The following is an 18,698-nucleotide window of genomic DNA, read 5'->3' on the forward strand; positions in this document are numbered from 1 at the left end:
CGGCCTTAGGTGGTTTGCATCATAATACTGGGAGAGAGCTTCTAAGGTACTGGTTAATTTCTTCTCTACATCCATAAAATTGTTACCTTGGGCTGCAACTGCAGTGTCACCGGCATACATAAATTGGTGCTTGATGTTTGGCACTGGTTGGTCATTTGTATATATATTATACAGAGCTGGGGTAGGCCATTCCTCTGATTTCTTCACCTGCTCTTCTTGCCCTGGAGACAGACGAAAAATCTCATATTATGCAGGAAAGTACCTATCAGTGATGTTAAATGGTAATCTCTTGTCACATTATATACATTCCTAAGGAGCCTCCAATGGTTTACAGTATCATATGCAGCCGAAAGGTCTATAAATGCCACTCGCGTGATCTCTTTCCTCTCAAACCCATCCTCGATATGTTGGGTCAGGTTCAGAACTTGACCGCAGCACGATTTGCCTGGTCGGAAACCTGCCTGCTGTGGGATGATCTGTTGTTAAAAGACGCTTTCTATGTGACTTACCGTCAGGCGTTCCAAGATCTTAAAACAGTGACATAAAAGAGACACAGGTAGGAAGTTTTTTGGATCATCAGAGTCCTTTCCTGGTTTCAGAAGCGCAACCACTCAGGTTTTCCTCCACATCTTTGGAATATGGAGCCTTTCTACATATGCATTTATCAAATCTAGCAGCCACTGTAGGGTATTACTGCCAAAGTTTTTAATTTGCTCGACTCTAAGTTCATCGATACCAGGAGCTCCGTTAATCTTCAAGCTGGAAATGGCTGCAGTAAGTTCTGACATTGTAAATGGTGCCTTGAGGTGATGATTTTCCTCTGCCGGATCACGTGCTAATGGTTCCTGGTACTTTCTGCCATGGGTTTTGCCATTCATAAGGAGTATAGCGGCGACTTGGTCTGATGTGACTTTAGTAAATTTATCATTTGACTTTATGGCGTCACCATTAAGGTTCTTTAACAGTTTCCAAGCTCGCCTACTGTTCACTTTCATGTCCAGGTTCTCCACGAGGTTACACCATTTGGCTTTGCAGTTCTCAGCTATGACTGACATGAGTTCATCACCTGCTAGGAGTGTCTCATCATTAAATGGGTCATTATCGAAGAGTTTCTGGTATCTTTCCAGTAGTGGCTTTGCGTCCTCAAACAGTCCCATAATATACTGTGTTCTGCATCCCCGCAGTATTGGTTTCCTAGACACCTTCTGAACGAGTTTGACAAAAGAGTCGTACATCTCAGGTTGTGGTGGGATTTTTGTTATTTCTACATCAATGAGTTCTCTAAATTTCTTCCAATTGGCCTTTTTAAAATTGAACCTTCTTTTGAAAGGAACTTGTTCAGGCTTAACAACTGCATTGACTGTGCAAATTATGGGCCGATGCTGTGTTTGGGGAATTGGCTTCCCAATCAGTTTTTCACATTGGTCAGCGATTTTCTTGCTAACAAAGATGTTATCGGGATTGTACCCTTTCTTCCATCTGCTACTATTAAAGGAGCTTGGCAGTTTCGGGTCCTGTATGAGCAGTAGGTCGTGTACTTCAGCCCAGATCTCTAGTTCCAATCCGCTGCTGTTTCTTTATAGCCCCTTGTAGTGCTCTGACAGTTGAAATTGCCCAATACAAAATTAAAGTCTTGGTAACTGAAATTGCCAGGCTCAGTGAAGACAAAATCTGATTCTGGGGGCTTGTACACAGAGGTAATGTTATACTGCTGAGTTTGAACGGTTAATATCTCAATGTCTTGCCTGTCAGTCAGTGATGCAGAAGTGACTCTAATTCCTGGCCTGGCCAAGATGGCACTACCGTACCGTTCATGTGGTCTCTCCAAGATCATCTTCATTCCATCTATTTTGGGTGTGGGTCTTGTACTGCCCCGATGAGTTTCTTGAATCAGGAGGAAGTCACATTGATATTCTTTACACAGGTCAGATAATAGAACTTCTATGTCTCTCGATATTCCTTCAATGTTTATCGACATTGTCACAAGTGGCCTTAGAACAGACCGTTTGGGTAGGGTCTTATTGGTCTTCATTTTCTCAGAAGTCCGTTCCGGTTGTTGAAGGATTAGCCACTGATAGATCAACGTTGCCCAGGGTGCACCCGATTGCGTTTCTCGTTTTTATCTTGCTGTCGCAATCTTCGGGGGGGGCTCCTTCATTGCATCCCACAAATTGTAATTGTCTCAGTTTATTGAACTCCAGGCTCTAATGTGATTGTATTTATAGAGAAACTTAGTACTTTAACATTGCAGTTGACCAAATATAAACAGCATAAATTTATAATTGTAGATGATGATACATGTAATTAGTAATGTACACAGAGACTCTCTTGAATGTGATGTCATAGAATTAGGAATGCCAGATCATGTAGGGCTGTGGCTTCAAATTAAAAATTCAGCTCCCAGTACTGGAGGATGAGAAGTGATGTAGACTACTAGGAGACAGATCAGTTAAAGGAAATAGATTGCTCTCATAATGGATGATAACAAATGATTTTGACAAATGCTTTTCCATTTTCTTGACTGAGATTAAGTGCATTGTAGAAAAGATGTGCCCCACTATAGCCAAAAGATATCATACTGATATTACACATAAGCAGCATCATACCAACAACTGGTACACTCCAAAACCTTAAAAACTTAGGATACTGCTATGAATTGTGAAAGAAAAGTTTCATAAAAATGACTGTGAAAAGAAAAAAATACATAAACATGAGAAAACTCTACAGATCCAAAATAATAAATGCTAGGCACAGTGTAAATGATGAGTATATTTTAAATTCCAAAAATAATTGTAAAGCAGCTTGGAACTCATTAAAAGGGAAATTAATAGTATCAATAAAGAAAACAGTATCCCTATTGACTGTGATACACTCAGTGAATATTTTTTTGAATAGTGCCAGTACTACCACTCCACTCAATAATTCATTAGGTGCAGAATCCCTGCTAACTCATGCAAAACATAAAAGTGAGAAATTTATTTGAACCCAATCACTTTAAATGATGTTTATAAATCACTATGTAAACTGAGCAATTTCAAAACAGAAGACTATTTTGCACTCTGTAGTTTCTTCACAAAGTGTATAGCAAAGGAAATCAAAATACCACTTCTCGCACTGTTTGACATAGTACTAGATGAAGGAATTTTCCCAGAATGCTTCAAGCTCACGGTTACATTACCTATGTATAAAAAAGGTGATCAAACCACCTAAGTAATTACAGACTCATTTCAAAAGTACCAATCATACCCAGGATAATAGAAAATTGTATTCATAAACAGATATACAGATATTTTGAAAGCAACAAAATTTTAAATGATCAACAATTCAGATGCAGGTCTCACATATCTACTGTAAAAGCATTTGAAGCTTTGGTGAATAATATTTGAGGGGGATGAAAAAAAGGATATCTATGTCTGAAACACATACTAACCTAACAAAGCATTTGACTCAGTGACACAAGACATAAGCATCACTACAGTACTGTGGCATAGAAGATAAATCACGCAGTTTATTCAAATCTTATTTAAGCAGTAAGTTACAGCTTGTTTATGCGTATAAGCAGAGATCAGCAATACTCTTGATAAAAAGAGGAATACCCCAAGGCTCTGTTCTTGGACCTTTCCTTTCTGTTGTCTGCATTAATCACTTTTCAAGTTAGGTGACATGTAAAACCATACTACATGCTGCTGATATGACATTAATAACCACAGCTGAGAATTTACAAAGTGTACTAGCTAACAACGGGGAAAAAATGCAAATGACTAATTATTTGAGTCTGGCCGATCAGCTGTGCACAAACCAAACAAAAACATAAGAAATAATTTTTAATCAAAAGATAACCAAAAATTAAAATAAAACAGTAAAACTATTCGCACTGTTCATAGGCTAAAACCGTCTTGGGAAGAACACACAAATTGTCTGTGCAGCACTGCAGCACACTAGCTCATGTCCTTTTTTATTGTATAAATTAAGGAACAGTATGAGCAAACAGTTGTAGCTCCACTCATATTTTGCTCTCTTCATTTGTCACTACACGTGTTTTCAGATGGCAGAAGATGACAATCAAATATTTAGTAGGATTTTCACCAAAGAGTCCTGTAGAAACCACTTTAAATGTCTTGGCATAATGACATTACCTAGTCCATAATAACTATAAATGCTTGAGCATAAAATTTTTCAATAAGCTGCCATACTCAGCTTGTACAGTGCCATGTAAGAGCATATTACATGCAATTAATTCTATTCAATTGAAGAATTCCTAGAAACTAAACATTATAATATGTGATTTTCCTTTTTATTTTCTGTACATGTAATTGATTATTGTATTGAACTTGACACCACTGTATACTTTGACGAAGCCAGTAGTATGAAAAATACTGAAAGGTGAATGAAAATATTCTATTCTATTCTATTCTACATGTATGCACCACAATGTGTATGTCCATTCTGCCTTCTGTTGTGCTGAGTACTTGAGTACTTAATTATTTCCCTAGGCGATACCTTTCTTCATTTCGGTTCTTGCTGATACTGACACCTCAGAGTGGCTGTATTCACATGTGGTCTTGTATTGCAGGTCTTCTCTGGCTCTCCCCTATTCCAGAATGTTCTTTCTAGCATATGTACAAGGAAAAAAAAGCTCCTTGACTTTTTTACAGTATCCAAATTTTCCAGTGGCTGATAATATGGACACTCCTAATTCTTGAGGATTGCATACAGGAGTTTATAAATGCTGCCACCTCCTGTTCTGTTTACAGTAGAGTGGCAATCCAGTGGCTTCTTTGTACCTCATAACACTGAACTGTTTCAGTGTTTGATCTAAAGCTGTAAGGCTTCCTTTTCAGGAAATCCTGAGGGTATGTGGTTCACATCTCCCGCTCCACACATATAAAGAAATGCATCAGTCAGCCCCAGTCCATGCAAATGTTTTCCGAATGATAATTATTAAGTTACCTATATGCTATAGTTCCATAAAACATTCTTAACTCCATTTGCCTGATACACCAATGAGTAGTCGTGATTGTAGGGTGTATTTCTGTTTGATATTTGTTTGTTTTTATTTTCTCTTTGCTAGAGCAAGCCTAACAAAGACCTACAGCACACTTTGTGTACCTTCAGCAGTAATGTCAGACATGACAGAATGTATGACCTATATTTAATTAAACAGGTGAAGGTACTGGATGGAATGTAACAATTTATGGTAGGAGTAGCTGCTACACACCATATAGCGGAGATACTGAGTCATCGATAAGCACAAGCATAAGACTGTCAGAAAATGAGCTTTTGGTCAACAAGGCCTTTGTTGGAATGCATGCACGCCCTCACGCACACGCACGTGACCACGACCACAGTCTGTCTGCAAGTTGGGCGTGTGTGTGTGTGTGTGTGTAAGTGTGTGTGTGTGTGTGTGTGTGTTTTGTCTATTACTGATGAAGGCCTAAGCTCACTTTCTGACAGCCGTTTTGTTGTACCTATCGGCGACTCAGCATCTCTGCTGTATGGTGAGTAGCAACTATCGTTTTCATAATATTGCTCTATTTAATTAGTATACACTACTACTGAACTAGATGACTCCCCAATGATTAGGAAAACTGAACAATGAAAGGGGATGGAGGCAATGGTCAAAAGGAAGCACATCATTAATCCACTAGCACAGAGTATTGTAACTTGGACAGCATCTTTAACACCCTTTATGTATTCACAATCTGACATTAGCTAACTCAAATGAACATTAGTGTTTGGGTAATAATTTCCAAAGTTTCAGTCATTGCTGAGACTAAAGCACAATTTTTGCAGGGCCTAATGAGCAATGACCCTTTCCCAGCACACCTCTCACATAGTTCCCCCTCCCCTCCCTTTCCTTATTCTGGTTATGTCATTCCATTCTAAAGGTCCTACACAGTATGCTTCATTAAGAAATTCATACTGAGGCACGTTCTGAACATCGTCAAATTCATATGATCTTTTTCCTGTGTTTAAGCATATGTCTTGATTTTTTTGACACACTACAACTACAACCTGGACTATCTTAAAATTTGCTATTGCAAAACAAATGTATCTATGAATCAGAGGCTACCTGAATGAGGTTTTCACTCTGCAGCTGAGTGTGCGCTGATATGAAACTTCCTGACAGATTAAAACGGTGTGCCAGACCGAGACTCGAACTCGGGATCTTTGCCTTTTGCGGGCATGCGCTCTACCAACTGAGCTACCCAAGCATGACTCACAACCCGTCCTCACAGCTTCAATTCTGCCAGTACCTCGCCTCCTACCTTCCAAACTTCACAGAAGCTCTTCCGTGAACCTTGCAGAACTAGCACTCCTGGAAGAAAGGATACTGCGGAGACATGGCTTAGCCACAGCCTAGGGGATGTTTCCAGAATGAGATTTTCACTCTGCAGTGCAGTGTGCACTGATATGAAACTTCCTGACAGATTAAAACGGTGTGCTGGACCGAGACTCGAACTCGGGACCTAGGCAAAGGCAAAGGTCCCGAATTCGAGTCTCGATCCGGCACACCGTTTTAATCTGTCAGGAAGTTTCAGAGGCTACCTGTGTGTTCATAGGTGGTTTGCTTATGAAATATTAATGGGAAGCATCCAAAATGTTAGAAATTTAACATTGCTTCTGGGGAATTTCTTTTTTGCAGTTACCCCAGCAAATCCACAAGGAGGACCAAATCTTTACATCTGGAAGTCGGACACTGGAGATTTAATAAAAGAATTCGTGCAAAAGAAGCTTTCTGGCTGGTAAGTTTAAATAAGTAACTTAAAGATTGTGTAATGTAGATGTAACATAAAGTAGTTCCTTTGACAACAGAAATTACTCTCAAATAGAAATAAATTATCATTGTCGTCGCCCTTACAAACTTTCATTCACAAGTAGGTCCATTCACTCAATTTTCTTATGTTCTTTCCCCCTCCTAACTGGCAATGGTATAGCTGAAACTCGCTAACTCTACTACTGAACACCCTTTGCCGTGATACAAATGTAAACAAGAGCGCAAATTCAGTTATTCCAAACATAAACGAGTGATACCGTATTTACTCGAATCTAAGCCACACTCGAATCTAAGCCACACCTGAAAAATGAGACTCGAAATCAAGGAAAAAAATTTTTCCCGGATCTAAGCCGCACCTAAAATTTGAGATTCGAAATTCAAGGGGAGAGAAAAGTTTTAGGCCGCACCTCCAAATCGAAACAAAGTTGGTTCATTGTAATATGAGACACAATTTGGGTCGAATGAATGACGATACAGCTACAGTAGTTTGGTTCAAGTCGTAAGCTTAGCAGTTAAGCTTTACCAGGTAGCCAGTGCTATGCGTCAGGCGCTCTGTCCGTATTTATACGGGTACCCTTCCTTTTTCACGTGCTTCGTCTGGGTTGAATTGATTGCTTATTTTTCTTTGATCTGATAAGTGCCGTTACTTTGTTTTAGGTGTTTACGTCACTCTAAGCTGAAAATGCATTATTGTACTGTGTCACGCATTGTGCTTTCTTTGATAATGATCAACAAGAACCAAATAATAGACTGCGTGTGATAGAAGATGTTGTGAAGGAGAGTTTAGCGAAAATTTTTCTCCGTTTGAATATCTTTGCAGATGCCTCTTTAGTACATTACCTTCTGCACAGAAATTAGAGTCATCTTAAATTTAAAAATCTAGTCAGTTGTCGTGCTTCATTTCTGACTGTATCTCTAATCGGCGTAAGAATAATACTAATATAAACATGGCATAATATGTATATTCTTCCGCGATTGCTGTTGTCTCACTCTAGTTTCGTAGTTTATTAGGCAGACAGGATTTAAATGAAGTAGCAGCAAACACAAAAGAATACATGGCAAAATGTTTATATTCGTATTATTCTTATGATGAAGAGAATACTGCATGTGATTCACAATTCATAAAAGTTCCTATTAGCAACCATCTCTTGTCACAGGTAGGAAAAAATTCAGAACATAGAGTTAGCCATATTGACAAACATCCCAAACAGTCTTGCCAGTCGGATTTTCGTAGTACATTCAAAGGCTGCTACATTCGAAGATGAACAATACGGAATTTGTATTTACTTTGTTGGATAATGTATGAAAATGCAGTGGTCGAAACTCAGGCGGAGAAAAAAGCTCGTCTTCCACCCATTTTTTTTTTTTTTTTTTTCTGACGCAGAGGTTTTGGCGCCAGTATTTATCTTTGTGCCTGCAAAGCATGCCTGTGTAGCGCTACATATATTCGACGGCAAAAGTTACTTGTGGCGGCACCTACCAACATTTTACAGAACTTCCGCTTACTTTGCACTCGATTCTAAGCCGCAGGCGGTTTTTTGGATTACAAAAACCGGAAAAAAAGCGCGGCTTAGATTCGAGTAAATACGGTAAGTCAACAATTCTACAACTTGTTCATAGCCAATAGCTAAAGTCTTAATCTCAAAAGTACTGATGATATAACATTTAAACAATTAAAAATGACCTACTGGTACCTGAAATAGAAGTTAATGGCCACATACTAAGTGAAGCACTGTGAGTAAAATGTCTTTGTGGTTCAGCTGGGTAGCAACCTTAAATAGTCAACATATTCACAAACTGATCAGGAATCTTTGTCTGGCATGTTTATCACTTCAAAAGTATCTCTCGTTGATCTGACTTGTAGAACATGATGCTGGCTTATTTTGATTACTTTCACTTCCTTCTTCTTGTGCAACCATCTTCTGGGGCAGTACAGCTAATGTATGTAAAGTATTCATTCAACAAAAGCAAGCATGAAGTACTTTGTATGGAATTGCACGTATTGTTAAGGCCTCTTCTAACATGTTTAAGTTTTGGTACTCGTTTCCCAGTAGTTTTAGTTCTTAATGATACTTAGTGTTAAAATAAAAAATCAGTTTCAGTCGAAATGTGACTGACATAAACACCATACAAGACAGGAAAATAATAATTTACATGTAGACCTTCACACCTAGTCGAGGACTCGGATGGATTTAGTGTTCTGGTGTGCAGATCTTGCTATTATCTGCTTCACCACTATTTTGTAGAGGAATATTATCTTCATCTAGTAAGCATATCAATCGTATTATAGTAAGAAATACAAAATCCTTAATGCACGTATGACAATTGTCTGAAATGGTTTTGTTGGCATTATTGCTAAGCAATAATCATTCAACATTGTATAGGGTGAATAAACTGAGGACAGACAAGCACAAATGCAAACAGGGTAACTTGAAATCTTCACACTGAAATAATTGGATGACTATAGACATAAAATGGAATTAATCTCAGTATATGGAACATTTGCTTCTGGTGGTCATGAGGCCACTGCCAGACTGTGATGAAGAGTAGAGTTTACCATCAAGTGATAGAACCTGTTGTTCAGCAAAACATGCTCATCTTCAGTGGCTGTTTCTAGCCCATCCCATCTGGCTTGCCCCTATCACCAACTTTTGCGTACTGCACAGATGGGAGTCATCTCTGCAACACATCTTTGGCTCCATAATCCTCCTGGTCTGACCTCAGTTAACACGCTGCACCCACCCCCTCTACCCTCTACTCAACACTCTCCCCTTCTTTGGTCCTGTCTCTCCTTCCCAACCCATTGCTCCATGTTATCCTCATTGTGTCCCACACAAATTCACCAACTTCTGTGTATAAGTGTCACATTCTTACCCTGTATACCTGCTGCCTCTTGCTTCTACTATTTGGCGAATTGTCTACATTACCCCTAAATTATTTACGCAATTGAGAATTCCAAAAACATTGACTTGATCCAGGTATTTTTTTACCTTTTCAGTTTTGAATTTAATAATATCAATTCCATACAAAGCATTTTGAACTTTCAAAGACTGATGTAGTCTGCCCTGTATTTATACAGCTCAGCTTTCATTCAAAAATGCTTCTGAGAATAATTTCTGATACATGATTCCAGCAGCATAAATACAAGCGAAACACCACTGCTGTAAAATGGTGTCTATGCCCAGGGACAATTGGGAGATCCATGAAAAATCAGGAATTTTTGCATCGGGGAAAATCCAGGAAATACTTAGGAATTTTTCAGGATTCTGGAAATTTTTCATTATTTTAGTTGTCAGTTAAATTTCAGAAATTTTGATAGGTAAGAACTGATAATTTCACTTTAGTCCGTTACTACAGAATAATATTGCAGCAATAAAACATAAATAAGACAACACCAAAATAAAACTTAAGTTGCAAAGAAAGTTTGCTGTTCACAACAACAAAACACAGTGCACATACTAGCATCTGCCACCAGCATAATATGTCAAAATATTTAGGACAAGGACTATGCAATTCTTTGTAACAGCAAACTGCTTTTGATGAGTTTGACATCACAACTGTGCACATTTCTAACAGGTCACGGGAAAATATTGTGAATGGTGGTTTGAGAAACATTGCTTTTAAAGTAAATTTCCTTCTATGCAAGATGAATTATGCTACATGTGAGAATATGCAATGAATTTCTTAAATCATGGAGTATTTGACTCTGTCAACATATAATATTTTGAGGACCAACCACGTAGAAAAAAATTCAGGCAGAGGACCAGCCATTTACACCATCATTTAAAATTTTCTGACACTTCAGTGTGCGATAGATCTTAAAGGGTGACACACACTGAAAAAGACCAATCTTCAAGGCTAGTTCTCCATATTTGTTTTAGTTCTTTCATTCATTACAAGTTGAGCAGTAACGATGGCAAAAAGCATAATTATACATTAAAAAAATTGTGCAGTGAGTTGTTGAGAATTTCAAACGTAATCAGATTATCTATGGAAAAGATCCTGCCTAACCATAATCTCGATGGGGCGCGGAGGGGGGGGGGGAGGGGGGGGGGGTAGACCAGTGTTATACAGTGTGTTACAGAAAGGTACGGCCAAACTTTCAGGAAACATTCCTCACACACAAATAAAGAAAAGATGTTATGTGGGCATGTGTCCGGAAACGCTTAATTTCCATGTTAGAGCTCATTTTAGTTTCGTCAGTATGTACTGTGCTTCCTCGATTCACCGCCAGTTGGCCCGATTGAAGGAAGGTAATGTTAACTTTGGTGCTTGTGTTGACATGCGACTCATTGCTCTACAGTACTAGCATCAAGCACATCAATACGTAGCATCAACAGGTTAGTGTTCATCACAAACGTGGTTTTGCAGTCAGTGCAATGTTTACAAATGCAGAGTTGGCAGATACCCATTTGATGTATGGATTAGCACAGGGCAATAGTCGTGGTGCTGTACGTTTGTATCGAGACAGATTTCCAGAACGAAGGTGTCCCGACAGGAAGACGTTCGAAGCAATTGATCGGCATCTTAGGGAGCACGGAACATTCCAGCCTATGACTCACGACTGGGGAAGACCTAGAACAATGAGGACACCTGCAATGGACGAAGCAATTCTTCGTGCAGTTGACGATAACCCTAATGTCAGCGTCAGAGAACTTACTGCTGTACAATGTAACGTTGACCACGTCACTGTATGGAGAGTGCTACGGGAGAACCAGTTGTTTCTGTACCATGTACAGCGTGTGCAGGCACTATCAGCAGCTGATTGGCCTCTATGGGTACACTTCTGCGAATGGTTCATCCAACAATGTGCCAATCCTCATTTCAGTGCAAATGTTCTCTTTACGGATAAGGCTTCATTCCAATGTGATCAAATTGTGAATTTTCACAATCAACATGTGTGGCCTGACGATAATCCGCACGCAATTGTGCAATCACGTCATCAACACAGATTTTCTATGAACGTTTGGGCAGGCATTGTTGGTGATGTCTTGATTGGGCCCCATGTTCTTCCACCTACACTCAATGGAGCACATTATCATGATTTCATACGGGATACTCTACCTGTGCTGCTAGAACATGTGCCTTTACAAGTACGACACGACATGTGGTTCATGCACGATGGAGCTCCTCCACATTTCAGTTGAAGTGTTCGTACGCTTCTCGACAACAGGTTCGGTAACTGATGGATTGGTAGAGGCGGACTAATTCCATGGCCTCCATGCTCTCCTGGCCTCAAACCTCTGAACTTTCATTTACGGGGGCATTTGAAAGCTCTTGTCTACGCAACCCCGGTACCAACTGTAGAGACTCTTCGTGCTCGTATTGTGGACGGCTGTGATACAATACACCATTCTGCAGGGCTGCATCAGCGCATCAGGGATTCCATGCGACGGAGGGTGGATGCATGTATCCTCACTAACGGAGGATATTTTGAACATTTCCTGTAACAAAGTGTTTGAAGTCACTCTGGTACGTTCTGTTGCTGTTTGTTTCCATTCCATGATTAATGTGATTTGTAGAGAAGTAATAAAATGAGCTCTAACATGGAAAGTAAGCGTTTCCGGACACATGGAGGAGGAGGAGGAGGAAATTAGTGTTTAACGTCCCGTCGACAACGAGGTCATTAGAGACGGAGCGCAAGATCGGGTGAGGGAAGGATGGGGAAGGAAATCGGCCGTGCCCTTTCAAAGGAACCATCCCGGCATTTGCCTGAAGCGATTTAGGGAAATCACGGAAAACCTAAATCAGGATGGCCGGAGACGGGATTGAACCGTCGTCCTCCCGAATGCGAGTCCAGTGTGCTAACCACTGCGCCACCTCGCTCGGTCCGGACACATGTCCACATTACATATTTTCTTTCTTTGTGTGTGAGGAATGTTTCCTGAAAGTTTGGCCGTACCTTTTTGTAACATCCTGTATACCAAAGATTAGCTTTACTTGATGAAAAATATCATCTGGTTGTCATAATTCGCAAAGTGAGAATAGATGTTACCGCCCCAATATTTTCCCTAATTCGAAGTTCACTGCCAGCAACTTGGAACACTGCTATGGTTTCAGTATCTGTATCTGTGCATGGGTATCACAACTCCTTGTATTTTTGGTGTTCTGAGTTTGGAAAATGCCATGCTGTATTTGGCGAATCCGAATTTATACTTTCGTAATACCAAAATATGCTGTAAATGTTGCTGCGCATTTAAGATATTTCCAAAATGTGATGTTTTTTGCTGTGAGTGCCAGGGAGTTCTGCGGCAGTGTGTAAAAACCTCACCATTCAAAGGATTGATACGTTGTACAGCTTCAAGGGTAAATAAATTGACACACAACACAGAAAAAATGTGCTTTGGCCCAGGGTATAGTGTATTTTCACCCAGAAAAAGTGTGTTTTAAACCGGGAAATATGGCAGTTTCTCTTTCTTGTCGACATACACACCATGTTAAATGACCAAAATATACATAAAATTAGCAGAATTGGATGAGTAATGCACTTTCCATTTTCTTTTAGTTTTAAATACATTTATGTGTAAAATTTATATCAGGAGTGTACAAATACGTATCCAGGGTGACAATTCTACAGGCAACCTGGAACTCTCAGGGAATTTCATTTTACCTGGAAAAATCATGGAAATCTTAAGTAATTTCATAAAATCTCAGAGAATTCTGTGTTTTTAACCTAGCATTGAAATTTTATGGTTCTGGTTTTTCTAAATCACAAATTTTAAAATACTTAATATTTCAAGGTGTGTATGAATATTATTCTAGGTACATTAGTGATGTTTAAAAACTGCAGTTAAACTACTGCTTATGAGTAATATATCACAACTGAGAATGAAGGAAAGTTGTTACTGTGGTATGCTCCCACACACTCACCTCACCTCCACCCCCACCCCCACCCCCACCCCCACCCCCACCCGCACCCCCACCCCCACCCGCACCCCCACCCCACCTCCACCCCTACCCCCACCCCACCTCCACCCCTACCCCCACCCCACCTCCAACCCTACCTTCACCCGCACCCCGACCCTCACCCTCATCCCCATCCCCTTGCTCCCCCTGGAGCTGCTTATGACACCATCTTCCTTCACGTACCTGGAATTCTTGGGAACTTTTTTTCTCGAGTTTGAGTAGCCATACTGATATCCTATTGAATTGTTAAATGTCATATTTCCTTCTGCCTCGCCCCTTCACGGCTGCCCCTCTGCTCTCAGAAACTCTCTTTCTCGAATAACTGGCAATTAGTTCCTTGCATCAGTTTTGGACTTCCTTGACTGATAAAAAAATTAGCTATCTTTTTCAATACCATTTACAATCAGAGCATTAGCAACTGTTGTTTCCTCAAGTACTTTAAAAAAAAAAATTCTCCGCCCCCTCCCCAACCTGCTGCCATGAATGTCCGATGATTCTCCACCATGTTTTTGTAGTTGCCTCCATTCTAAATGCAAAATTTCCAATTTTGATACGCGGTTTCTCAAGTGCTGTACCACAATTCCTTCTTCTTCCTTTCAAATCTTAACATCCAGAACAACTTGATTTTCAACTGCTGCATCGGAATTCATACTACTTCCCTTCAAATCTTAATATCCAGAACAGCTTGGTGCACAATTAATTTACACACCAGCAGCTCATTAAAGAAAGCCATTAACATTTAATCCATGCATGGGAGTCAGTGTCCAGTTATTTCACGCAAGAGTAGATAGACTAAGTAGGAGACTATAAGACCACTCTCTATATAAGATTACATCAATTTTTTTTTAAAGAGACTCCTTTATTTTTAACATACTCTGACTAATCAAAATTTGAAACTATGACGATATGAAATGCATAGATTGATACTCACCGTATAGTGGAGACGTTGAGTTGCAGACAGGCACAACTAAAATGCTGCTAAGTCAGTCGGTCTCAGCAGTCAGAGACAGTGGTCATGTGAGTGCGTGTGTGTGTGTGTGTGTGTGTGTGTGTGTGTGTGTGTGTGTGTGTGTGTGTTGTCTAATTCAGAAGAATTTTTTTTTGCCAAAAGCTTACATGTGTAGCAGTCGTTTTATTGTGCCTGTCTGTGACTCAACCTTTCCACTATATAGTGAGTAGCTATCTATCCTTTACATAATAATCATTATTCCATCCTGAATTTTGTTCAAAATTTGAAACTATTTTATTGACATAAAATATCTCAAAAACTTCATTTATAGGCTTTGTTAATACAAGGAGAAACAAAAAAAAAAAAAGAAGTGGTTTACAATATTATGAGAAGGAAATTTGCTACTCACCATACACACACACACACACACACACACACACACACACACACACACACACACACACACACACAAACGACTGCAGTCTCAGGCAACTGAAACCACACTGTGGGCAGCAGCACCAGTGCATGATGGGAGTGGCGACTGGGTGGAAAAATGACTGGCTGTGGTGGTGGAATGATGGCTGTGTAGTGCTGGAATGGGAGCAGGGAAGGGGCTGGATGTGTGAGGACAGCGACTAATGAAGGTTGAGGCCAGGAGGGTTATAGGAACATAGGATGTATTGCAGGGAAAGTTTCCTCCTGTGCAGTTCAGAAAAGCTGGTGTTGGTGGGAAGGATCCGTATAGCACAGGCAGTCATTGAAATGAAGGATATCATGTTTGGCAGTGTGTTCAGCAACAAGGTGGTCCACTTGTTTCTTGGCCACAGTTTGTTGGTGGCCATTCGTGCGGACATACAGCTTGTTGGTTGTCACGCCTAAATAGAATGCAGCACAGTGGTTGCAGCTAAGTTTGTAGACCACATGACTGGTTTCACAGGTAGCCCTGCCTATGATGGGATAGGTGATGTTGGTGACTGGACTGGAGTAGGTGGTGGTGGAAGGATGTATGGGACATGTCTTGCATCTAGGTCTATTACAGGGGTATGAGCCATGAGTTAGGGGATTGGGAGCAGGAGACAACGCCAGAATGACATCTGGATTCCCAGTGCTGGGGTGATACCAATATCGGACGACGGCAGTCGCCAGCCGCTGATTTTGTTCACACATTCAAAAACTGTGACGTCATGCCACTACGAGGAAGCACAATTTTGTTGTAATCAGTAGCGAGCCAGGGTGTGAATTGATGATTCAAAGAAGCTACGATCCGCCTTGAAAATATCCTCTGCAGATGGGGATGAAACGTTTGGTTTTGAAGGTGAAATCCATTCGACCACGGCATAATAGCCAGGAACATTAATTGTGACATTTCCAGCCTTATAAGTTTACATTTTATATTGTTTAGAATGTTAAAAAATTTCCTGTCAGATTAAAACTGTGTGCCAGACGGAGACTCGAACTCGGGACCTTTGCCTTTCGCGGGGAAGTGCTTGGGTAGCTCAGTTGGTAGAGCACTTGCCTGCGAAAGGCGAAGGTCCTGAGCTGGAGTCTCGGTCCGGCACACAGGTATAATCTGCCAGGAAGTTTCATATCAGCTTACACTCCACTGTAGAGTGAAAATTTCATTCTAGAATGCTAAACAAGTAATCTCATAAAGTATCCTGTCTCACCTCTAACAGAAACAATACAAATCAGTGTCTTGAAATGTACATTGCCCTTCACCAAATTTATACCTTTAAATCAAGTGTGACACATTGTCAAGCCAAAATGTAGCTTTGGTGAAAACGCTACATTTCTTTGAAAGATAAAATTCTTCGGATGACATTCATGTGATATGGGAAGACTGATGAAGAACTCGAACACAAGTTGCAGTACAGACTTAAATGTTTTAGTGGGCCCAGCTGCCAGGGTTCCGCTCAGAATATTTCTGTAGATATTGTGAATTCTCAGTGCTGCAGGGTTTGTGATGTGTAATTTTAAGTGTCCAACAGGCTAAATTTAATTCCATGTAAATTACTGCAGATAAGTACTACTCCCCACAAATTGCTGAGAGGTGAGGCCATTTTATACTTCATCCTTCATATGATGAGGAATATTTGTTTTGTTTTTTAAATATGGCTAAAGATTATTTTTAGATTTCTGTATTCCCTTTCGCATGCTTTATCTGGTGCATTTTTTATATTTTCTCCTTTCGTCAGTTAAATTCGACATCTACTGTGGTATCCAAGGATTTATACTAGTCATTGCCTTTTGCCCTATTTCATCCCCTGCTGCCTTCACTGTTTCATCTGTCAAAGCTACCCATTCTTTTCCTGCTGTATTCTTTTCCCCACTTTGTGTCAGTTGTTACCTAATACTCCCTCTGAAACTTTCTACAACCTCTGGTTCTTTCACCTTATCCAGGTCCCATTTCCTGCCTTTTTGCATAGAGCAAGGAGGCACAATGGCTTGCACACTGGACCTGCATTCGGGAGGAATACACCTGCTCCCAGTCCCTTACTTTATGCCTCATACCCCTGTAATAGACGTAGATGCAAGACCTGTCCCATACATCCTTCCACCACCACCTACTCCAGTCCAGTCACCAACTTCACCTATCCCATCAAAGGCAGGGCTACCAGTGAAACCAATCGTGTGGTCTACAAGCTAAGCTGCAACCACTGTGCTGCATCCTATGTAGGCGTGACAACCAACAAGCTGTCTGTCCGGATGAATGGCCACCAACAAGCTATGGCCAAGAAACAAGTGGACCGCCCTGTTGCTGAACATACTGCCAAACATGATATTCTTCATTTCAGTGACTACTTCACATCCTGTGCCAAATGGATCCTTCCCACCACCACCACCTTTGCTGAACTGCGCAGGTGGGAACTTTCCCTGCAATACATCCTACATTTCCATAACCCTCCTGGCCTCAACCTTCGTTAGTCGCTGTCCTCACCCATCCAGCTCCTTCCCTGCACCCGTTCCGGCACTATATAGCCGTCATTCCACCGCAACACACAATCTTTTTTTTCTTATTTTATTTTATTTTTAATTATCTATTTCTGTCCTTTTAGGCTACTTCACCCCCCCCCCATCCCCATCTCTCCCCTGCCCGCCGCCCAACCTGCAGCACTTTATTGTCTGCCATCCCCACCATACTATCCTTCCCCCTCCCCGCCCCAGCCCCCTCCTTACCCCCACCCAGTCGCCACTCCCATCGTGCAGTGATGCTGCTGCTCACAGTGTGGTTTCAGTTACCTGAGACTGCAGTCGTGTGTGTGAACTGTGTTTGCGTGTATGTGTGTGTGCGCGTATGTGTGCCTGTTGTTGACAAAGGCCATTGGCCGAAAGCTTTAAGTGTGAAAATCTTTTTGTTGTGCCTATCTGCAACTCAGCATCTCCGCCATATGGTGAGTAGCAAATTTAAGGGTCAGGAAGTCTTTTCTGAAAGTATTTGTATGGAGTGTAGCCATGTATGGAAGTGAAATGTGTATGATAAATAGTTTAGACAAAAAGAGAATAGAAGCTTTCAAAATGTGGTGCTACAGAAGGATGCTGAAGATTAGATGGGTAGATCGCATAACTAAGGAGGAAGTATTGAATAGAATTGGGGAGAAGAGAAATTTGTGGCACAACTTGACTAGAAGAAGGGATCGGTTGGTAGGACATATTCTGAAGCATAAAGGGGTCACCAATTTAGTATTGGAGGGCAGCACGGAGGGTAAAAATCGTAGAGGGAGACCAAGAGATGAATACACTGAGCAGATTCAGAAGGATGTAGGTTGCAGTAGGTAGTGGGAGATGAAGCAGCTTCCACAGGATATAGTAGCATGGAGAGCTGCATCAAACCAGTCTCAGGACTGAAGACCACAACAACAACAACAACATTGTTACATTCCATCCTGAATTTTCCATTGTTAGAAATGCATTACATGAATTTTTATCCTCTCTCTCTCTCTCTCTCTCTCTCTCTCTCTCTTTCTTTCTTTCTTTCTTTTTAAGTATCTAAGCCAGTATTTGCAGTATCACTGTCTTTTTAATGATTGTGATGATGATGATGATGATGATGATGATGATGATAAT

The 18,698-nt window shown here is 40.6% G+C and overlaps 1 protein-coding gene across 1 annotated transcript in view; it reads left to right on the forward strand.

Moving 5' to 3' along the window:
- Nucleotides 1-18,698, forward strand: part of LOC126091853 (eukaryotic translation initiation factor 2A) — a 189,465-nt gene that overhangs the window by 45,438 nt on the left and 125,329 nt on the right. Inside the window, exon 4 of the mRNA XM_049907118.1 lies at nucleotides 6,647-6,746. Coding sequence (XP_049763075.1) covers nucleotides 6,647-6,746 — 100 coding nt within the window. The remainder of the gene's footprint in view (nucleotides 1-6,646; nucleotides 6,747-18,698) is intronic.

This window comes from Schistocerca cancellata, chromosome 7 (assembly GCF_023864275.1).
Source record: "Schistocerca cancellata isolate TAMUIC-IGC-003103 chromosome 7, iqSchCanc2.1, whole genome shotgun sequence".
Classification (NCBI taxonomy): domain Eukaryota; kingdom Metazoa; phylum Arthropoda; class Insecta; order Orthoptera; family Acrididae; genus Schistocerca; species Schistocerca cancellata.